Here is a 24469-nt window from a genome sequence, read left to right as displayed (position 1 = left end):
CTGTTATTGTTCTTTGCTTTTGCTTTGTCTGTCAAAGCACTTTGTAAACTTTATATATAAATAAAGATATTATTATTTAAAACTGACTTAAATTCACCAAAAGTAACAATCACATCTGACAATTTGTTAGTTCTAAAAGGTTTTCCACACGTTTCCCCTTAACTAACCTTCAGCGTCTATAATTAACAAGAGCGACGGAGGATTTACGAGGTTTTTAACAAGGGAACGATTTCTACCCCGTATCCTCCCTACTGACGACACATTAACACACACACACACACACACACACACAAATTAACAATCCTCAGTGATATGACTGATATAAATAAATAACTGATCCATTGAGCCAAGACCAGTCGAGCTCCCAGAAGCCCTCGGGAAACTCCCAGAGTTCCCTCTTGTACGTCATCGGCGCCTCCTGTTGCCTAGCACCCTCACACATCACCCACCTCCTTGACACCTTAAAAAAAAAAAAAAAAAGAAGCTTAAGAGTAGTTTCATTTGATATACAGACATTTCTAACCTGTTCTATAATATTACAAGTTAAATTATTCTATTTGTGCAGAGATGTGACGGGTTTTTGTTCTGCAATAATGCAAATAATATAATATCATAATAATAAATAATATAATATTAAATCATGCAAACAAATGCTGTTTGCTGGTTTCAGTGATGCTCAGAATTCCTTCATGATGGCGTAAAATGCTCGATTGCATGTTATAAACACGTTAAGAAATATGTTTGGTGCAGAAATGTCACTTATCAGGCTTTGAAAGGATTAAAATAAGCTTTTAGCAACACAAGAGAGGAACAACTAATTATTCTGACTGATGCTGTTTTCACATTGATCTCATCTTGTCTCTCTCATTTTATGTGTCAATGTGTCCTAACAAAACTAGCCTGTGGGCAGAGGGGGAACGGAGGAGGAGGGGGGGACAAAAGTGAGAAACTGCTGCACTGGGATGGAAATAGTTGGAAAAGGGGAGGTGGAGGCAGAGAGAGAGAAGGTATACGAGCCTATGAGAGAAGAGAGAGAGAGAGAGAGAGAGAGAGAGAGAGAGAGAGAGAGAGAGAGAGAGAGAGGTGGTAAAATCAGAAACTCTTCCAGAGCTCCATCTATCACAGCATCCGTCCACACAGGCAGGCCCTCCTGCCCTCTCCTTAACCCCGGGATTATTAAGCTCCGAAGTCGGACATGGACCAGGCCGAATCTCCCTCCAACGCCGTGGTGCTGGAGTTTAAAGAAGACACTGCGCTGACGGAGGTGAGCCACGACACCGACTACAAAGTCTGTCTGTGTGTGGTTGCATTTTACCTCTTGCAACCACATATTAAAACTTAATTAGATTTGTTTTCTTTTTGCACGTTGCAGGTTTCATGCACATTAATAAATATTATCATTTTTCTGAGGTTTTCTGCAGTTTTAACGTGTTGGATGAAACATTAATCATGAATATCTTTAAGAAATCCTTTATGTCCTGAGAAAGTTTGTAATAAAACTCTTTACTTTATGGACATGGATGCTTTCTCCCAGTTTAACGGATGAAATAATCTTCTGCTCTTAAAGTTTCTATAGTTTGGTGCTTTAACGTCTCCAGTGTGACTCATCAGAAGAGTTAAAATACTGACTGTTAGTCTGACGCTTTGCCTCAAACATGATTTTCATCCTTTCTGACAGTGATGTAACCGACCGCCCGGCGGCGGCTAACATGGAGGTCAGCAGTTCCTGAGATCATGTGACTGATCAAATGTAGAGGAGAGGGTTCAGAGCTGCAGCCGTTAGTTGATTTAGTCGTTTAAGTCATTTTTCAAAATGTTAAGGCCTTTCTCTTGTTTTATATTGTAGATAACTGAATATTTTTGTGGTTTTGTGTTGGTTGGACGAAACAGGATTTGCAAATATTTCAGATGTTTTCTCAATTTTCTGACAAAAAAAATAAACAAAATATTATAAATAATATAAAAATATGTTGGATCTGATGTTTCAAATGAATTAAATCAAATAATGATGTATGAGTGTGTGATCTTGTAGTGTTTGCATCCATGTTTACTTGCTTACAGGCTTCTTCTTCTTCTCTGCTTTTGTAGTTTCTTGGTGCATAACGTTACCACACAAACAAAACAGGGACCCACATATAAAAACATGGCTCCAGTATTACTCTACACCAGTTGACGGCTGTAGATAACAGAGCAGAAATGGTTTAAACTGTTTTGTAGCAGAACAAAACTGTATTTCCAGTATAAATGTCTTCACAGCTGATCAGAAACAGGTTCAAGGCCTCCTGTTCTTGGTCCTGCTTTCCACATAACTCCTCCTTCTCCGACTCGTCTTCATTTCCGCTTCCTTTATCTCTTCCTCTGTGTTCTTTTACTTCGTCTGCAGATGATGCGTCTTCGTGTGTCGTCTCTGCAGCGGTCGGGACAGAAGCGTCAGGACGGCGAGCGTCTGCTTCTTCCCCATGAGGCCGTGTATCGGCTGGACTTCCACATCCAGGAGCTGAACTTCACCCGCTGGTACTTCTCCCTCACGGGTCACGGTCGCGTCACCATCACCGGTATCTCCCAGCACTGGACCCCCGACCTCACCAACCTGATGACCCGTCAGCTGCTGGAGCCCATCGGAACGTTTTGGCGTAACGCCGTCGACCCCGTGGATTCGCCGCTCAAATGTCTGGAGGCGGACATGCAGGAGTTCGGCGAGAGGATCGCCGAGCTGGCGAAGGTCAGGAAGGTCATGTACTTCCTGTTTGCCTTCAAGGACGGAGCGGAGGCGGCGAATCTCAGCTGCTCAGTCGAGTTCACACCAGAGAAATGAATCAATAAACACTCAGCATCTCCTCTTCAGACAGTCAGACACGCATCAGCTTAAATATTCTCACTTATTGATTAATCTGTAATTGAACAGATTGTAGCTCCGCCTCTTTAATTTACAACAATTCATTCTAACATTTCAATCCAAAAAGCCAAACAAAGATTTTAAGCTTTAAAGCTTTTAAATAAAGTATTTTTTGACAAAAAGCAGGAAAGCACTTTATATAAACTTAATATGGAATTAATCCTCTTGCACGTTAAAAGATCAATTTTATCTAAAACATAAATCATCAATGTGCGAACAGAAACATGACGATTCATAAATGTTTTCTCTGGATGTCAAAACATTGAAATCAATACCTGAATTTTTATAACTCATATAGACTCAAAAGTTACGAAACTAACAGTGAAAATCTTCCTCTGGTAAATAAAACACGTCTGTATTGATCAGCTGAATATTGTCATTATGGATATGTGTGTATTGAATGACTTGTTATTTTTCTTGTTGTGGTATTATTGTGTGTTTCTGAATTCTTCTTTCATTCACTCATATGTGCTACAGTTAGTTGCAGAACAAGTAGCGGTGAATGGAATATCAAATATTCACACTGCATGACTGTCAGCTCGACACAAAACAGATCGATTGTGTGACGTCTATTAAACATCGACTGAAAGCTGTGTTTGGACGACTGCCAGTTTCTTTCAGTGTGTGTGTGTGTGTGTTCTCATTGGTGCTTACTGGTTATTACTGGTGTTACTGGACAGAGGAGGATGAGGAAAGGAGGAAACAAGAGGAGAGGAGTCACGTCAAGTCAAATCAGGTTTATTAATAAAGGCTAAAAACACAGATTTGCCTCAAAGGGCTTCAAACCAAATCAGGCGTTTAGCAGAGATGCGTGTCAGTGAGTTTGTGCTCTAGAACAGCTGTGAAACAATCAGAAAATAACGTTTTATTGATCCGATTCATCGGTTTTCTCACTACCAGCGCTCCCTCTCTCCGCTCACTCTCTAGCTCGCTCGACCACAGCCTCTCTCTCTCTCTTTTTCTCTCTCATCTTTTTTAAGAATGAGTCAGGAAGCCGACAGCAAAGTCTAACTTTACTTTTAACATTATCAAATGAAGAGAAATGTCCTCCCCTCGTCCTTGTAACGTCGGGTTGTGTTTCTCCAAAACTTTCTCACCGCAGGCTGATGCGGCAGTCAAAACCCCCCCACAGCCTAAACACAACTAACCCCATTCAAATGAATGAGAGGACTGCCGTTTCCTTAACATGAGCAACATGGACGTGACCAACAGATCGGTGATGAACAGGTGCAGCGGGGGAGAATGTGGAAGAGAGGCTGAATACATTGTTAGTAAGAGGAATTCAGAGCTTCAGTAAAAAAATAAACATGATTCTTGTCGCCTTTAAAGGGATCATATCATGTATTTTATGATTTTCTGTTATTTTTTTATTGTTATGATGCTGGATGTCTATGTTCAACATGGTTAAAGGTGCAAAACTTGAAATGCTGCCTGCAAGTCAAAAGTCAGGGCTTCAACCTGCAACGTCAACTCTACTTCCTCTGATGACGTCAGATTGATCAGATTGATCAGATTGATTACGCAAACGGCTCCAACATGTACGGATTGATTTGAGAAGTTGACATTTGGAGCAAAGAAGGAGAAAAAAAAGTGAAATCCTGCTACTATAGTTTGTTTACGTAGCCTCTGGAGACGGAGGAAGCTTCCTGAGAGCTGACCAATCAGAGCAGAGTGGGCTCATCAGGAGGCGGGGCCTTAAAGAGACAGGAGCTAAAACGGCCTGTTTCAGACAGAGGCTGAACTGAGGGGCTGCATAAAGGACCAGTAGAAGATAAATAAGGAGTTTTAAACTGGAAATCAAGCAAAGATATTCCAGTAGAGCCCCAGAATATAAATATAGAGCTGGAAACCTGACCAATCTGAGAGATATGAAGGTGCTAGAGACCTTTTTGGGCTCCTCCAGTAGAAGCACAGTAAAAACATCCAGACAGATCTGATTGAGTTCTGGTCTCACGTTGACCAATTTCACTGTTTAATCTGTGAATAACAAACCAGCCTGGTGTTTGTAAAAAACACAGAACATCAACTAGAGTCAGATCCTAAGCCGATCCCGTCGCTGGCATTAGCATTGATTCTCTCTCTCTTTGTTTTGTCTCCCTGTGTTTCCCAGTTGAACAGGACTGAAGGGAAACAGAAGGGAAAATTCCACCAAACTTTTCCACCTCACTGGAGCCAAATGGTAAAAGTCAGAGAGCCAGAACTGCTCCAGTAAGGACAGAAACAAGACAGAACCAGCATAACTATAGGTTCTCTTTACATTTAATTAAAAAAAAAATCCATTTCTGTGTTTGTTTTTTGTCAAATTTCCTTTAGGATGTGGGAATATTCAGGAAAAACAATGAAAAACAAGCCGATTATAGCAGTTTATAATATAAACGTTGCAGGATTATATCTTTAGGAGATATCTCTACATACTGTACTGTACTGTGGAATAACAGAATATTGTTATAATTAAACTAGAAGATTAATAAGTGTTTTAGAAGCAGTGTTTGTTTTTTGGACCACTGACGGGCGTCACGACAACAGACCGGCCCGCTGAGGCAACGACACCTCCAACAGCCTTTAGTTTCCCTTCAGCTGATGGAAAACTGAGAGCTGCAGAGTCCCTCCGAGTCCAGGCGGGAGGAGAGAGAGAGAGAGAGAGAGGCAACCGACAGAAGCAACAATGGAAAAAAAACAACCATGACTCCAATAACACGTTCATATCATGTCTCAGGATGATGCACTGTAGCCTGATCTTAAACTGAGAGAATAAGAGTCTCTTTGTCTTCTTTAGAGATGAATAAAGTTAATTATATTATGTTATTATGGAGCAAACATGGAGCTGCATCCATCTCTGAATCACACTGTTGTTAATAAAGGTCACTGGTGCCACCTTATGGATGAAAGATGTTACTTCCTGGTTGCTGCAGCATCCAGATCAACTTCCTTTCACAAGGTGGATCCGTGCAAACTCATTTTAGTTTGTGATGAAATGTTTCTTTATTAAGCAGCTGTGATAAGAGTCCAGTATTGATATTCACATGTCAATCTGTGATAACGAACCATTTAAACTGTGAATCATTCTGATGTTTTAATGATTTATGAGCTCAGGATGTAAAAGCTGGTCGTCCACTAATCACCGGGCCAGTGATTGATTGGTGAAAAGTGATTTATATAAATGATTTGCCGTTACATGCATCATTATTAAGAATTTAAATGTTTTAATGGGTGCTGTTACAACACACACACACACACACACACACACACACACACACACAACACTACTGTGTGGTTGATAAAGTGTATTTCAATATGACATCAACAGAGACTTTAAAACAAGGTGTGTAATCACTTGGGTTACACAACAGTACACACAAATCTTAAGTAAATACACACCAAGTCAAACCCTAACATGCACATATACCACACCCATCAACACACACACACACACACACACACAACTCGCTCTACCAGCTGTGACTCAGCCAGTTCTCCTCTAATCGTGCGTCTGGTTGTTCAATCCCTGGTTCTAAACACATGTTGACGCCTCCTTGACATATGTGCTACTTAATGCCATCAGATTCATTTTTGGAGATTTCTTTGGAGAAGCATGATAAACACTTTTATCTTTTCATCTATAAATCCCTTCTTGGACATTTAAAACTCTATAAAACATCTCTGCTGGACAAACTCGCTCTACTAAGACTCCATTCAGACCAGATCCGGCAGTCCGGCACTTGGACGCAGAGGGGCAGCGCTGGTGGGGGGGGTGTGGTGTTGTTTGAGGCACCAGTGAGACAATGAAATACGATCCAGGAAGTCAAGTTGGAGTTAGAGATTAATGTGTTTAAGGATTTATCGGAATCCAGAACAGCACAGAGCAGTTTGTAATACTGACAGACAGGATTTGAAGGAAAACAGTCAAATATGGAGTTCATGTTACAAAGTTATCGACCAGGAATGTACTGGTGCATGTGATTGGCCTGGTTCTGGTCTGGCAAAAGTTGAGCTTCGTTCTTTTTTGCAGGGTGACTGCTGTAGTTTTTTGCTGTAGGACTATGCTGTCCCCACACACACACTGCCCCCCCTCAGAAGAAAGGGAGGGCTGCTGTTTTTCATGCATTGCCATGATTTGACCCTTAACTGTCTTATGTTTCAAGTCCTGCAGGTTTATTCTGAACATGGAAAATACACCAAACACACAGAATTATCTTCAACACATCCTCAAGATCGACACTCTCGCTAACCCCGGACAATTCAAATCTACAATTGATCAAACCGCTTCACCTCAACCGTGAGCAACTGTTTTCACTGAGTGTCGTCCTCTTTTCATCTGTTTAACTCTGAGTATTTCCTTTTTATGATGAAAGTCTTCGCATTTGCAGTAGCTATTACAAACTGGGTGTCAGTGGCGACCATAGACTGTATATAAATATGGACGATGCGTCTCCACTTCCTACTGCTATGGAAGCCAAAATATCTCCTTTCGGGGAGTGGCCATCTTGCTTTTGTGACCTCATTTAGAGCCAGGACGGAGGTTTGAGAGTGGTTGTCATGGCTGTCATTATTGACAGCCATGACAACCCTTTTCTTATATTGTTAAATAACTAATTAAAAACAAACTTATAAAAAAAATGAGCACCTGGACAAATATCAGCATGATAAGAATGACCTGAAATGACAGAAACCATCTTTGGGATCTAGTTTGGCTCATGTCCCATCCACTAACATGGAGGGGGCGGGACTTATGACCTATACTGCAGCCAGCCACCAGAGGGCGATCCAGATGTTTTGGCTTCACTTTTGGGGAGCTGTCATGACGTCCATCTTTATGTACAGTCTATGGTGGCGACGTTCCCGGTAAAAAAACACAATCGGCACAATTAGTGACGCGTTTCCCGTCACCCAGCGCGGTGATCGGTGGCCAGTGGTTGGCCAGCCGGAGAGGGTAGGCGGAGCTAATGCAACAGACTCGCTCTGAGGTCACACAGGCGACACTGTTTGGTTCTTTAGGAAGTTAGGTCCAAAAACACACCTGCAATTACCACTTATCACCATCGGTGGCGCCAGAGAGAACGAAACAGAGATCTACGACGTTGTTACTTTAAATAAATGTTGCGTCTTTGTCTCACCTTCTGCCATAGTGCTTCTCTGGACGCCAGACTGGAGCAGGCGGCGACAAACCAGCAGTTTCCCAGCTGGCCTTGGTGCAGGTCATGGGCGCTGATGCCGTCCACGAACAGATGGGGGTCGCTGCATAACTCCTAGAAGGATAAAGGTGATTGAAATCAGTTAATCTTTTCTTCTTCTTTCACATAAAAGCGGTTGCCAGCAGCTCTTATTAGATGAACGACATAAAAACAAGAGGGACAGTCCTTTAAATCTACTGAAGATCGGTAATCGGAGTGTCCATTAAATGGTTTATCAACTTAGATTAAAATAATTCTTTCAGGCCAAATTACAACAAACTGAAAACACTCCAGCTGCACCTGGAAATATGGCCGAAAGACAAAGAAAAACAAATAACCAATAAAATGACAGAACTATGAATTCTTTTTGAACATGTGATCATTTCAAAGTTTCCTTGATGAGTTTTACAGTTAATTTCCCTCTTAGAGACAGATAGAAAAGACAATATATCATATTTCAACCCACTTGTTGCTACTGTATATTGTACTTCTACTGTGGTGCCACCTGCAGCTGCTGCGGGGGGTGGGGGTCAGGGGGGAGGGCTGTGGTCATACTGGGCGGTTGCCAGTTGTGGAAGAATGTGAAGCAGGGCGTCAGTCATTCATCATAAAGTAAATACAGGGTAGAAAAACCCTCTGATCAAGTAGAAATTGCTTCTAAATGTTCAAAGCAAAACAAACCACAGAGGCTACGAGCGGCAGACTAAAGAGACGGCAGCCAGATGATAGAGACGGGATAAACCAGTGGCACACACACACCCAGAGACATGAGACGTATACATGGCTTACATAAAGGTCACTTCAACTATATCTACTTTGAAAAGGATTTATCAAACCAGATATAACATGTTAATGAGTTCTAGAGGTGCTGGGAGGTGTTACTTTAGGACAGACGCAGGCTAGCTGTTTCCAGTGTTTGTGCTAAGCTAACTAAGACCACGTCATTTGTGTATGGTTTTAAAATGGTTTATCTGGATTGGCAAGAAGATTCGGGAAGAATGGGATGAGGGTCGATAGCGATAGGATGTTAGGATCATGGGGGGGGTTGGTGGAAGCTGGATGTTGGTCAATATCATGTATAGAAGGATGGTAGGGATTGAGGGGAGGGATGAAAGAGGGTCGGACTGGGTGAATGGTGACTGGTTGGAGTTGAGTCGAGGCTGGAGCGTTTAGGAACCCGGGGATAGAGACTCAGGGTGGGGGCACGTCTCGATGAGCAAAGCTACTTCGTTATCCCCCCATGGTTCCACAGAAAGGACCCGGGACGGCTTGAAATTTGTAATCCAGGACCTTCTTACTGTGAGGCTACAGTGCTAACCCTAAAGTCCCTAAAGGTGGTATTTTTTTTATTTTGTGCACACAATATATTATCGTTGTGTGTACAAGATAATAATCTTGAGGGAACAGAGTAACATCTGTACAGTAAAGGCATGAGAGGCATTATATATGCTTTGAAGACCACAGGGGTAAGTTGCATTTATAGCTTTTAATAGTTTGTTGATTTCTCGAGTATGTAAGAAACATGGCGGCGTTCATTGCTTTATTTGAATAGCTAATTTGCTATGTTTTTGTGCACACAAGATAAAAAAATACCACCTTTTGGGTCTTCAGGGCCTCCGTAGGTATCACTCTGTTAGTATATTTCCCAAGATGTCAACCGGTTCCTTTAAGTAGATGCTACAGAGACTTGGATATAATGATTGAAATGGTTGAAACGGATCCAAACTAACTTATACATTGATGGATTATTTAAAAATAAATGTTCAAAAACATGGTTTCAGTTTTGTCTTGTAATCGCTTTAGTAAAGTCACATGACTCCTCTATAAATACAGAAACCAGAGAGAGTCTGGCGCTGTGTGCTTTCTCAAAATTAGAAGCCACTGATTTAAGTACATATACTATATATAAGCCCACACATACAGGACATGAATGTACTCTATACTCTGTTCAACCACAAAAAAGAAGCACGCACACACACACACACACACACACACACACAAAGAGGGCGAGACACAGAAACAATCTGGGTGGATCTAAATCGCACTCTGTCTTTATGCTTCTATTTTCTTCCTTAAACGGACAAAATGTCGACTCATCCACAACACTGAAATCATAATTAATGTAGGTGTGAAAGACGCCCTGAAGCTCCACCAGGTAAGTCATCACCAGCCACCACCGCGTCTCTCTGTCACCACTAATTACCCTTTAACTATTAACTGTGTTACACAATGACTGTGACCATCATTATCTGCACGTCAACATAATAATAATAATAACAGGCCATCACACGCCAACCACCTCCCATCATGACTCTTTATCTTTCTGCAGAAAATCATTGTGACATTCGGCCTGAATTCTAATCACTTCCCACCAAGGTCAACAACCATTTACTGGTGTGTGTACAACACTGGTGTGACTGAAGAAGAAGATGTGACAAGAACAGAATCCACATGAGGTTTTGAAAGTTTGTTGAAGGGAAAGTCGGAGACGTTAAGTTGGTCAGGACAGCTGGACGTGGGATGGTCATGATCGATTGTGTATCTAAGCGTCAGGGATTGAAAGGCCTGAATATAAAGATCATAACTGTGTGGAATGTTTCTGACTTTTAACAGAAGCAATGAAGAAGGGAGTCATAGTGGAGCACCACTGTCAGTAGATGCTGAGTCGTCTGATGTGGTTAAAGGAGTATTTGAAGCTCCTCTCAGGTGTTTTTTTGGAGTATGAAGATGTGGGGAGGACGACTTCAATATGGAGGATTGTAAAGAAAAGTGCCTGCACTGCAAAGGGAATCATCATGCCGGGTCATTACAGTGTCCAAAAAAGGATTAAAGAGGTTAATGTGAATAAAATCAACCAGAAATGAAGCCGAAGCTGTTTAGAGAGTGGGAAGAAAAGATGAAAGGTCTGCAGTACAGAGGGAACCGGAGCAGGAAAGGAGTGGAGCCGAACAAAATATCAACATGGATAAGAAAGGATTTTTGGCTTCCACTGCCGTAGTTATCAACTGTGCTGCTGAAACACACAGGAAGTCAGACAGGATTAAGATGGTTCTGCAGAGGAGCTGGATGTAACATTGAGGGACGGATTTGCACCAGCTCAGACAACGGGGTTATAGAACGGACACTGGTGTGAATGAAGAAGAAGAAGAAGAAGGAGGAGGAGGAAGAGGAGGGGGAGGAGGAGAAGAAGAAGAAGGAGAAGAAGAAGAAGGAGAAGAAGGAGGAGGAGGAGAAGAAGAAGAAGACGGCCTGCTACGTTTATTCAGCACCAGCCTCAATATGTCGTATTTAAGTTCATGTTCTGTTTGTTCAACAGTTGTTTGATAAATTGCTCGCACCGTCTCGCATCTCAGGTGGGAGGGACTAAGACGCGAGGAGAGGAGGCGAGGAAAGGAATCGAGGATGTACAAACTGAGAGATGAGAAGAGGGGCCTCTCTGCCTGTGTGCGTGTGATTGTCTGCAGGTGTGCTGGAGTCAGAGCAGAACCACACAAGCTGCACCTCGTCTCAATAATAATATATAAATCCTGTCACTTCCACTCTACCAGATCGAAGTCTCTGCTACCAGTTAGTGCTGCTATATTTTGATTCTTGGCAAATTATAATTTTGGATCCTGTCTATTTCCTGACTCTTATCTGCTATCCGTCGCAGTCTCGCCTGCTTTGCCTCCAGCCCCTTGTTGTTTCCTGCTCACCTCGTCTGGTCTGCACCACCTCAGTCTCCCTGGATCTCACTCTGGACCTGTTTCCTCTGCCCCAGACTCCTGGCTTTACCAGCCCAAACTTCCCCCCTGCACTGCAATAAATCTCTTTTACTTAATTCCAGTTAACCTGCATCTGGGTCTCGCTCACATGCCCATACATACTGTAAATCAAAAGAGTCACTGTAATAATTCCTTCTGTTCATATTGCTGCAGAGAGATCCTTTCTAAAAGTGACTTCAGTGTAAGTGATGGGGGACTAAATCCGCTGTCAGCTCACATTATGCTCTTGCAGTGAGTTTGACAAATCAAGTGTGTTACATTCCTTCCACCTTACATCACCAAGCAAATACAAAGAATGGATTTTTGCACTAAAAAGACTTTTGAAGACACTCTGTGGATTTGTCATCCCTTTTTTTACAGACAGTTTGGACAGGAGGAATAATTACAGACACAAATCATTATTGTTTACGACAGACTTGAATCAGTCTTCCTCAGTCATAACCCCAACAGTCCTGCCTCAACCACTCAGTGTTTAACATGCAACACACTCTCTGGCTTGTGCCTCAGTGGAGACACATTAGAGACAGATTGAAATCTGATAGATAGAGAAGCGTTCTAGTCGGATGTTACCAATGTGTAAATGAATCCGTCTCTCCAAGACACACGTTCATATATATGCACATATGCAGTCTGGAAATGTTCCCTGTGATAACAGCAGCTGATCTGACACTTAAATTATGCTAAAATTAGCCCTCTTTATTCACTCGTCACCTCCTCCTGTCAAATAAAGCTCCTGCGGTTCACATTAGTTCATCCAGAAGGTGTAAATGGTGACGTGACAGTCTGATCCCTAATCAGTGTGATCGGTTTAATGATCTGTGTGAGTGAGAGAACATGAAGATGTCGCTTGGCTCATAATTTGTTGATCCAGTGTGTTTAGTTTATGGATAGTTGTTAGCCAATGTTGTAACTGCATATGTGCACAAGTTCTCCTTATTTGCTTTGATCAAACAGCTTCAGGTTGTTTTTTTTGCCTTGTGACTCGAGCAGAGAAAATCAAGATCAGTGATGTGACATATTTATGGCTGAGTGTAATCTCAGGTGTGTTAAATCGTATGCAAGACATTTAAAATGACAGAATCTCACTTCCTATTATACTGTGACAAATATAAAGATTTGAGAGAAGTTTTCTTCATATATATCCTGAGTTTATCCTCCTCCCTGATCCTCAGAAACTGTCCCGTCTATGTGAAAAGTCAGTAAAAAGCTGCAAAATATATGAAGTCTTGTCATAATCTGAGAGAAATAAGCTCTGTAGTAAATGTTTCTGTGTGATTACATCTGTAAAAATGCCTTTTATTATATTGTATAATTATTAATCATCTGTCAATGTTTATAATTTTCTGTACTGTTTGGCAATGTAGGTTTCTGATCTGTCATGTCAATAAAGCTTATTTAAATTTGAATTTGAGATGACAAGTGTAAATAGGGTCAAAGATACTGTATGTTTCCAGTAATTTAGAAACAGTGACGCCATCGTTTGTTCACCAGAGAGTTTATTTTTTAATTAAAAAGTCCCAATAAGGACAAATCTAACATAACACAGAGACAGCACAGCCTGTAACGTGTATCAAAGGTGATTCTTGCTTTGTACTTTTCATTTATTGCCTATTTTTTTTTTACAACCTAACGGAGAAGGGAAAGGAGAAGGGGAACAACAGGTTATGGAGAGTCTCTTATAAGCACTTTGCTTGTGTCAGTTTTATCTCCGGGGAACAACCCCAACTCTCCGGGAGTAATTTCCAAATAAGGAAATGTGCGTCATGTAGCAGGTGGATGTGACTCCCCTCACTGAGACCTGCTGATAGACGTCACAGCGGAGCAGAGGAGAGACACTCAGATAGTGATGTAACCGACCTGCAAACTGGTATTTGACATCAACAAATAATTTTTAAAATATTTGTATGAAATAAATGTTTGTATAAAACTGTGTTTGTACTTTGCTGAATAACGTATTTGTATCCGGGCACACCCGTATTAGTGACACTGGTCTGAAGATGTGTTTATGGTTCACTAAATACCTCTGAGAGATGGTCTAGTTTCCTCTCTCTCTCTCTCTCACTGCCTGGACAAATCAATACTGATCAATGTGAGTGCTTTAAAGTTCCTGTTCCTTGTTAATTATTTATCAGCTCAGATCATCAATGATTGATAGTAAAAGCATTATTATGAACACATAGTTCAGGCTTGAGCTGAGTCCTGGAAGAAGAACAGATAATTGTTCTAAATCACACAAATCAAGTTTTACTTTAATATTTTCCATTTATTTATTTATTTATTCATTTATTGTTATCTCATCCAGACGTGGTTCCTGTCACAGTCTGGCTCAGTGTTGTTCTCCTTGTGAAGTTGGAGTTGTATCTATTAAAGACTTCTGTTATGATATTATTTAAGTTGCCTTTTTAACCTTTTTAACCTTTAACCTGACCATGTTCCCAGTGTGTTTTTTTTCCAGCCTATCAGCTTCTTTCCCGTTCTCTCCTGTTTTATCTCCTCACGTTAACTTTCTCCACCCATCTCCCCAGCTGCACCTCATTTCCTCGTTAGTTCATTTAGTATTTTAGTCTTGTTTTCAGTTCGGTCTCTGTTGGATCCTTTGTTCTGCTTTGCTCTACATTGTTCAGTTTTGCTTTGACCCGCCAGCTTTTGTTTTTTTTTTGCCTTCACAAGCCTTAAATACAGAAGTTGTTGTTCAGCCTGCGTTTGGGTCAAACTGCTTCGTTCCACTTAACGGGGTCAAAACATGACAAACATCTGAGGGGAAAACAGCCTCTCTTGTGTCTTTTTCAATATGCAGCTTGTGTTATGAGACCAGGGATTTAAACAGTCCACCAGTACAACAGCTGATCCATTAATGGTAACTGGTGTGTGGATGATCTGTGGTTGTAATATCCCGTCAGCAGGGATGTGTATAGTGTGTGTCAGGTGTGTGTTTCTCTGGTCTTCCTAGTTGTGCTACTAGAAGTCTGCAGCTTGACAAAAACTAGTAAATCATCATATAACACCCATTCTGGCATCTCTAAACTGGTTACCAGTGCAAGCTAGAGCTCATTTTGAAGGTTGTTCTTGTAACTTATAAGGCCTTGCATGGACTTGCACCACCTTACCTATCTGAGCTAATTACACCATTTACACCAGCACGCCCTCTTCACTCTCTCCATGCTGGTCTACTGGTCGTTGGCTTCAGAGCATTTGCCTGCCGTGACCTTTTATCTCTGGAACGGTTATTTAAATCTACATTTATTCACTTCATTACAGCCTCGCCTAACACTTAGCTGGGCCTGTCACCTTTTAACATCCATTTAACACTGATGTTATTAATGTGGTTGTTATTTATTATTATAAATTGGTTGCTGCATGTTTTGTTCTATGTATTCTTTAACTGTAAAAGTGTATTGGGACCATGCTGCATGGTGATTCTGCACCTTAGATAAAATAAAGGAGCCAAGATGGCGTCGCCGCTCTCATCTCCATCTCCCAGCTGGACACACTTTCTAATTCTGATGTAGTTTAACTCTGTTAAGCTTTTGTTCTCTTCTTTTGGGGTTAATGCGGACGGGCTGCCAGTTTTGGTTGACCTTGTTTTCTCATGTATGTTAGTTAGAGTAACTTAGTTAGTTACTTCCCAGTTAAACTTGTTTTTGTTTATGTTGATCTTTTGTCCACACTGAAGCTAAATTCAGCTTCCTGTGTATTATTTAACACTGTAAATACACCAAACCTTCATTATATGGAGTTATATCTGTGGCTGCTGCTCACCTCTGTCCAGCAGGACTTAAAACTCTGCTGGTTTAACGGGTAAAAGAACCACAGCTGGACTGGTCTGTGGTGGTTTGATTACAGCTGTGAGCAGAACACAAGCAAAGTCTCTCAGTAGCCAAAACACACACACACACAGCTATAGATAGATTTAAAAACAGTGAAATGCAAGTTTGGCAGTTAAAGTGAACAACTCTGATATCAAACAAGCTCCATGTTTATTCTAGACTAAGGTCATGTGTATCAGTTAACCAGTCAAGGAAAACTAATTATAGTACTTTTCTACACAGAAGGGAACATTTGTTAGTTTTGTTAATTTGACACAAGCCAGATTCTAAACAGAGGCTCAATTATTTAAAACAAGCTGTGATCTGAGTTTAATGATAAAGTTCTAGATACGACTCAACTGTTTACAGTGTCAAGTACAAACTGAAGCCCTGCAGGTTTTAAATGTTACAGGATTTCCCACCAAAGCTGCAAAACGACACCACGGTAACACACTACAAAAGTCCTTTTTTTTAATAATCATCTTCATCGTTTTTGCAGCCGAAGATCATTCAGTGAAAACACTTTTCATGTCTGTTCTGACCCCTGAAGTCACGATTCAACCACAAATAATGAGATTCATTCATCAATTTCCTTCACTCAGTAACCACCAGAGAGACATCTCAACAGGTTCTTCTGCCTTCCAAATATGTGTCCAAAACAAAAGAACGTGTTGTTGATATCAGGAGGAACTGTGGAAAACCAAAGTTAAGTTTTATCCATGGTGATAATGTTGAGATATAAGTATAACACTGAGAGTATTGTGAAGCAAGGCCAACAGAGGAAGTTAAATCCTTTTAATGTCTGTATTAATGTATTTTCTATCAGTCTTTTATTGAAAGTATCTTTAATATTTTCTTTTATGTGTTGGTCAAGGACAAGTTCTGCCTCTACAATACTGTGAAGGTTTGTTCTAAGTTAATCAGTATTCGTTCTCTGCGGGAGAAGCAGGTGATCAAAAAAGCACCGACCCGACCACATCCCGTCCTCCGACTTCATTTTAAAACCCTCAGGCCGTCGTTTTACAGCCGCTTTCATTCCTTCTGCCATCAGGCTGTTAAACATTGATCGCAGTACGTGGAATTAATAATATTTCCATACTCGTGAAGTTTTATTGTCTTAACTAATCATTTTGGGGCTTGTTACTGCTGGGACTAAGATTTTACTTATTTATTCTGTCTGTGAGTACCTGTGTACTGACTGTCTCTGGCATAGATCTGTCTGTTTGTTTTCTTATGCATGGTCTGGGTACACTGCCAAACTGAATTGCCCTTTCAGGATTAATAAAGTTGTCTGAATCTGAAAATATGTGCTCATATATTTATACACAAGATGTCCGTACACACACACACACACACACACACACACACACACACACACAGTCTGTGAGTAGGAATGGGATATTAGTGTGGTAAATTCCATAAATTCTTCTCTCTATTCAGTCCATGTCTGCTCTGTTTATATGCTCTCCTTTGTATTTGTCTCATGACCACCATCCCCCCTCCCACCTACTGCCTCCCGTCTCTGTTTCCTCTCTATCAGCTGATCACTGAACAACTTGTGGGGCATCAAAAGCTTTGCCTTTATCTCTGATGTGAATATCAATAACTTTTTAGGACTATTCTTCACCTCGTCGGCCTGTGTGTGTCAGTGTTGTTTGTCTAGTGGGGTAAACAGTGAGGTTGCTACTCCAGTTTGGATTAAAACTCACCACTTCTTACATCTCTTTGGCTAAACATGTGGAAGTTCTTCTAATTTAACAAACCATTTCTCACCTTTGGCCTTTTCCAGGTGATTCGGCCGATGCGGTTGCTCTGGTAGAAGAGCGACTGGTCGGTGGCGGGGAAGAGAGGGTCTTCAAACAGACGTCCATTCTGCTGGCACTGCCTCCTCAGTGCAGAGAAAGACTGGCCCTCGTATGGAACCACCATCCCCCTGCACACACACACACACACACACACACACACGCACACACACACACACACACAAACCAACAGGTTCATCAGGCCGTTTAATAACAGTACTATATGAGGCTGCAATTAACTGCAACTGTTGATTATTTCCTCGATTACTTGATTAGTTGTTCGGTCTGTAAAATGTCAGAAAATGGTGAAAAATCATTTCCAAAATCTTTCCCAAAGTCTAAAGTCTGTCTTGAAATGTCTCATTTTGTCTACAATCAAAAGATATTTAGTTTACTATCACTGAAGAGTAAAAAAAACAGAAAATATTCACATTTGAGAAGCTGGAATCAGAGAATTTGGCAATTTTCTTCAGAAAAATGACTCAAAATGTTGATTTAATTTAATAGTTGGCAACCAGACAATTAACTGACTCATCATCGCAGCTCCAATATCATCCAAAACACATTATCATGTATTTTTAGCACACAACACACAAAGTATGTGAGTAATGTTCTTACTCAAGGAATCCTGGAGACGATGTTGTTTATTATTCATCATTAGCGATGGCGCTCTGTGTGACAACTTTACACCAATAAATCAAAACTTCAGGCTGAGTTTTGTGGGAAATCTACTGGACAGATTTAAAAGACCAAACAGCAAGAAGCTGCTGTCTTTAAGATAAGACAGCTTTTCAGACTGTGACGGTGGAAAATTAACACTTAGGAACTTAAGAATACAGTAAATACTATTTATATGAACCAACAATGGATACATGGATCCAACTAATTAGCAAAAAGCTGTTAAACCAATGAAAAGTAGTAGCTTTTATAAAGACTGAAGGCCAAACCAGAGATTTTACAGGGAAAATCACTATATTATCTTTATTTACCATAAGAACCTTGAGCCATGAGACTATTCATTGCTAAAAACATGCAAAGGCCTTACTGTAAGTTCAGAGATATGTAAAAAAAAAAGTGGAAATAAAGGCAGGACTGACACCAAAACTATTTGCTATTTTGAAAAAGAGGTAAAATTAGAAACAGTCAAAGAGGGAACATGAGTCTCGTGTTTCTCAGGAAGCTGTTCAGCAGCGAGAAAATCAGACTTCAGAGCTTAAAACACTGCAAATGTTACTTCAAGGCCACATTGTAATGTGGATAAAGATTAATGACGAGGATATCCTTCACTTTTAAAACTCTCTCATAACATGCAAACACAAAATAGTCAAATGTACACATGAACTGTCCAGCCAGTCATGTGACAGGATGACAAACAGAAACTTTGACAGTCATGTTTGACTACGGATCACCAGCAAAGCAAACACATGATGAATGTTGCATGCCTGCGTGTGCGTGTGTGTGTGCGTGTGTGTGCGTGCGTGTGTGTGTGTGTGTGCGTGTGTGTGTGTGTGTGTGCAGCAGCATTAAGTTTCTGTTCTCATGAGTGAAGCAGCTTCCTGTCTGACCAATAAAGTGAAACAATGACAACAGACCTCCCAGATCCCCATCGCAACCACACACACACACACACGCACGCACAACCACACACACACACACACACACACACACACACACACACACACACACACACACACACACACACACACCACATCCCCTTTCTGAGTACAAACGTTATATTTTAAAGGACTGTTAGCTAAGATATATATCTTTATATTTCCTTTTTTACTCTGAGTGTCATCTGTCCATCTACATTCAGTTTGTAAAGGAGATCAAAGCTTTTTTGGTTTCAACATTAGATCTGGAAAAACTGTGTTTATCTACACACACGTCATCGTCGACAGATTAAACTTCAGGTCGACTTCTTAAAGAAAAGTCACATATCTGTACGGCATTTATTATGGAATTTGATTTAGAGCTGTAGATGCAGGTTGCATTATTGTTCTGTTTACTACTTAGTGCTGTGATGTTCATTAAATATTCAGCTTACATTAAAATACTGTAGATCCTGAACAGCAGATAGAAAATGTTACTAATGTCTGATCAGTCTTACAGTTATTTTAACATTTGCAGTGGGAGGGGGGGCAAAGGAGGTAAAAAACCCTCTCCAATAAAGTTGTTGTTTTTTTTTAACTCTTGTGCAACCACAGTGACAATCACACAGCTGACTTCCTCCTTTATACTTTGAACTTTAATAACTGAACATCCGGTAAAATGCTTACTTTATATTTTGTCTTTTGGCTTTTAAGACAATCAAGCATTAAAGGACAGTGACTCTAAAGAGTCGTGGTACAAATTCTCAGGTATCTGAGCAGGAATACACAAGCAAGAAATACCATAAACAAACAAGAAAGTAGTGCAATAATCAACAAAGTGCTAAAGGGCTTCAGGTACAGCACAAGGAGTCCCAACAACAATCTCATAAATGATGAAACCGATGATGAGCCTTTTAATGGAGTCACTAGAAGATAAAGTGAGCAACACTCACAACACTCATTAAGTAATTAAAACTGCTTCAGCTGCAAATTAAGTTTTAAAATCCCTCCAATAAAGCTGCATTCACACATCTTCCTGCAGGGTTGTGTGGAGGTGTGGGTGTGTTTATTGTTTGTGCTTTAGAACATAACAGCTGAGAAACAATCAGAAAATTAATTTCTCTGATTCACGGCTTTGTTTTCGCTACCGCCGCTCCCTCTCGTCCCTCATTCACGCTCTAGCTTGCTTGACCACCGCCGCTCCCTCTCTTCATTCACTATCTCTCTGTGTTTCTCTCGTCTTTTTTAAAATGAGTCAGGGAGCCGACAACAAAGTCAATAAGAAAACAAGGTTCTTCTTGGCCGCCACAGTGTGACGTTAGGTTGCGTTTTTTCTGCTGAACTCCTCCTGCAGCTGCTGTTTTTCCCTCAATACCAGATTTTGTGTGGATGTGACCTAATGCAGGTTTTGAAAAAAGAAGTTGGACCTTTCCATTAATGTTGTGTCATGTCTGAATATAAGAAACATTTCCAGAATATTCACCTGTCTAAATGACAAAAGGTCACCACTGCAAACCTTAGTGCTCAATTCAGATTTATTGCTCAGTCACCATTTACAGTTTCATATATAAGTTAATGTGCAGTAGAAGCCAGCGAATCTGTGAGCAGATGATGATGATGAGGATGAGGAGAAAGACAACTTTTTAATTATGGCTTTTTGTGGAGCAATGGCTGCTACTTCTGCACAGGGGTGGATGTGGAGTCGGAGCCAGGACTGGTGGGATCGTGACGTGAAAGGCTTCAGATTTCATCCAATATTTCAGGACGTCAAAGGGCTACTTTTAACTACATCTGACAGCGTCTCTCCACAAGACCCTCAGTCCAGGCGACCCGTCTCCCTGAGAAAGCTAGTAGGAGTCGGGTTGTATTGGCGGGAGTGACAACTTGAATTCCGATATGACTGTTCGGACTTAGGTTGCATTGCAAAAAATCAGACCTGTATCTGATTGAGGACCACATATGATAGTGGCCCAAATCAGAATTTAAAAGATCAGATTCCGTGTGGTTTGTGTTGTTCACACTGTTATGAAAAAAACCAGATCTGAGTCACATATGAGGAAAAAAAACAGCTAACAGCTCAATAAAGCCGGCTGAACTTAATAACTAACCTGAAGTTACCTCTTCACACATCGTCCACACTTATTCCTGCCAGGATGGTTACCATGGAGACTAATTACGGGACAGATCAGGCCAAGTCAGTAATTACATCAGTGTCATTTAAAGGCAATAAACACAGAGAGGATACTGAACAGAGCAGGCAGAAGTCCAAAACAACGAACCAGAGAAGACTTCTTCAGTTCTCCTCGACAAACGATATGATCCGCCTCATGTGGATGTATTTGTTTGTGACGCTGAAAATATTGAAATACTTGTCGTAAAATCGCTCGTTTCAGCCAGATGAAAGTCACCTGTTCATTCCTGAGATTAGATCATTTTCATTATCAGCTCCCCTGATTATATCCATACAAGTCGACCTGTTCCGCTCCTTTTTTGTGGGCTAGTTTCAATCACAAAAATGTTCCCAAAAGAAGAATTTCACACTGCGGAGCTTCTAGTCCTGCAGTCACAAATCAGCAGATAAATTTATCAGTGATAGACGTCGTATTAAGGGAGCTGCAACAGTTAGAAAACATGAATCCATCAGAGCAGCAGCTGCACTGTGACACAAATAAAGAAGTAAGATGCTAAAAAAGGTCTTTCTAAAGCAAAGCACTCCATGACTAATATGAGAGGTGGTCATGTGACCGTCAGAGATATTAGAGGAGAGAATATTACAGCCTACAGTAGGTGATGTCACACTGTCAGAGAGCTGCAGCTGTTTACTACTGAAATGTAGAAGCTGCTGCACCAAAATATGCTAATAAAAATCATCTAAAAAAAACCTCTCAGTAAATTGGCAGCCATTATGATGATGATGATGATGATGATGATATGGTGAACAGAATATTAATTTTGCCTTAAAGGGGACTTTCAGTATTTTAAGGCTTGTTCAAGGAGAAGTCTCATTCTGAAGTCTTGCAAGAGTTGAGTTGTTATCGAAATCAGCTAAATATTCTTTAAAATTAGCTAAATATTCTTTAAAATCAGCTAAATGTTCTTTATGTGAGGTGAAGACTCAGGGGAAGAAACAGTCTCAGTGGTTGTAAATGAAACACTGTTTACAAGACTGACGTCACCTGTTCACATCAGTCTACTGTCAACAGCTGCAGAGTTTACTGCTGCAGAACTGAATGTGCAACCATCTCTATTTCATTGCAAAAGTATTATCCTAAAGCCACATCGCTTACTTCTGATTCATTTTCTCGGTAAATACAGTCTTTCTTGCTGTGAAACTCTAGAGGCAGTTATCTACTGACACACATGTTTTTGACTGTTGGGCAAGAACAGAGTAATACCAGCCAAACATGGGTGTGGTTTCATGTAGGCACTAATAAACATGCCACAGACCAACAGCTCAATGCAGATGTTCAAAATATCACAGGACGGCTTTTAGATGATGTGTGACATGACATATATGTATATGTAACATATCTAATGTACCCGAATGCAACTCTGCCAAACCGTCTTTCACTCGTCTACAGTGAACTTTAATATATTCTGAAGACGCTTCAGGCGCTTTTCAGCTGTGTCAAGTCGCCAAGAGTTAGTTAACAACTGCACAGGAAATTACAAACACTTGCCCTCAAAATAAAAGCATGTCTGTCACATGAAAGACAACCTTTTATCTCTATAAGCAGATATCTGCATATAAGTGCAGAACCTGCAGGCAAGGGACGACATTTTGGTATCATGTTGGAGCAGTTCAAGTCCAATTTATTTATAAAGCTTATTAAAAACAGCATTTGACCAAAGTGCTGTACAATTAAAATAACACAATAAAAACATAAAGACCAGTTTACAGGAGCAGGCTTTGGTTGCATGCAGGTGAATGGTCTGTGTGGGGAGCGAAGGAGGCGAAACACATTGGCTGACATGTCGTCTGGACCTCAAACATCTACAAAAAGTATCAATGTTTGTGTATAATGTGGAGAAACTTTCGAAAAAGTCTGATTACATGATTGGTGATTCTCCCGGGGCGGTCTCAAGTTGCTTATCAGATTGTAAATGACTGGCGCACAGAGGAGGAAGTCTTGGCCCTGAAACATTGGGTGCGTTCTGATATGACCCATATTATCATACTATTAAGTGTGCCAGAAAAAAGATTTAGTATGTCCCAATACATAGTATGTAAGTACCAGGATGTACCAGCATGCTTTTCTGACTATTCTGACCCACAATCCTCTGCGCAACATCAACTGAGCCGCCAAGAGAGCACAGACCAATGAGAACGCGCCGACGATGACGGAAGCCGCAATGGGACATGAAGTGCGTACTTTGTGAGGGCAGTACATACTAAGAGGAAGAAGTAGAAGTATGCATAGTATTCACAGTATCTACACGACACACCTACTTGGTAGGTTTAAGCATGAGCAGGGGGATGGTTAGGGTTAAAGGTCAGGGCTGTGTGTGTCCTGTAAGTCTGTAAGACTGCAGATAGACCCTTAACGAAACATTAGCCGTTGCCCCGGAGACTAAATCGTCGTCAGATGATAGCCGATGGGCTAAACTAAAACTTTTATATGACCCCACAACTTCTCATCAATCTTTGAAGATAGATTTGCTAATCATCTTATTTTTATATTGCTGTCTTATTATTTTTGGCATTAAAATAGACAGCAGAGCCCGACCGATAATGGATTTTTGGGGCTGATACTGATATTAGTGTGTAAAAAAAATTCCCATATCGATATATCTGCCGATAATCTTGTACATAAACACACATTTTTTTTGCAATGATCCCTCAAATGTGGTTATAAAACACTTGTGACAAAGCTATATAATGGAGGCAGGATATTTTACAGTTTAACAATAAACTTTATTGTATAAAATGATCAGTGAACTGAAACAGTAAACTTCACTGAGAATTGAATAATTATAAATAACTATAAATAAAAGAAACACATAGAACAATAAACATACGTATAACTTGACTTAAGAAAAAGGATCATATATGTATATAAAATGCTGCCTATACAACTTTAAAAAATAAAAAAATTTCAGTGCATATCGGACAATATATACACTGATGCCAATATATCTGTAATAGGCCAATATCTGCTAATAATATCAGCTGACAGGCTCTAATAGACAGTAATAGGTTGTACAGTATACAGTCCTGGTTATACTTCATACTCCAAACTAGTAAAAGTTATTGATAACAGCCTCCTTAATTGATAACAGCTGCGTGACGTGTGTTGAAGGTTGTTGGCGGAAGTCTGTCAGTGTGTATTTGCGGCAGCTTAAACGGGGGATGACTTTAGATTTTTCATCTTGTGTGTAGGCGAGGAAAGCAGAACGGTAACAGATAAACACAAACTACGTCCTGCATTATTCAACCA

General features: G+C 40.6%; 2 protein-coding genes and 1 long non-coding RNA gene across 3 annotated transcripts in view; 2 read left to right on the top strand and 1 right to left on the bottom strand.

The window, feature by feature from the left end:
- capn5a (calpain 5a) overlaps positions 1-24469 on the bottom strand; it is a 37699-nt gene that overhangs the window by 12766 nt on the left and 464 nt on the right. Inside the window, exons 2-3 of the mRNA XM_044355230.1 lie at positions 17411-17570; positions 8011-8142 (exon numbers count right to left, since the gene is read on the bottom strand). Coding sequence (XP_044211165.1) covers positions 8011-8142; positions 17411-17566 — 288 coding nt within the window. The 5' untranslated portion in view covers positions 17567-17570. The remainder of the gene's footprint in view (positions 1-8010; positions 8143-17410; positions 17571-24469) is intronic.
- ompa (olfactory marker protein a) lies at positions 1001-3491 on the top strand. Its single transcript, XM_044355260.1, has 2 exons — positions 1001-1264; positions 2384-3491. Exons 1-2 carry the CDS (start codon positions 1196-1198, stop codon positions 2813-2815), a joined length of 501 nt encoding a protein of 166 aa, XP_044211195.1. The 5' UTR covers positions 1001-1195; the 3' UTR covers positions 2816-3491.
- On the top strand, positions 11535-11883 carry LOC122984671. The gene is made up of 2 exons (XR_006403948.1): positions 11535-11634; positions 11720-11883. It is a non-coding gene; the product is annotated as an uncharacterized LOC122984671 (long non-coding RNA).

Source organism: Thunnus albacares, chromosome 6 (genome assembly GCF_914725855.1).
Source record: "Thunnus albacares chromosome 6, fThuAlb1.1, whole genome shotgun sequence".
Taxonomy (NCBI): domain Eukaryota; kingdom Metazoa; phylum Chordata; class Actinopteri; order Scombriformes; family Scombridae; genus Thunnus; species Thunnus albacares.
Note: the sequence above shows the minus strand (reverse complement) of the source record. Positions and strands in the feature narration are given on the sequence as shown.

What these genes read in the sequence shown, in the direction of transcription:
- ompa (XM_044355260.1), top strand. Translation starts at nt 1,196, where the DNA reads ATGGACCAGGCCGAATCTCCCTCCAACGCCGTGGTGCTGGAGTTTAAA. An exon ending in AAGACACTGCGCTGACGGAG is followed by an intron (nt 1,265 to 2,383) that starts GTGAGCCACGAC and finishes CTTCGTCTGCAG; the next exon opens with ATGATGCGTCTTCGTGTGTC.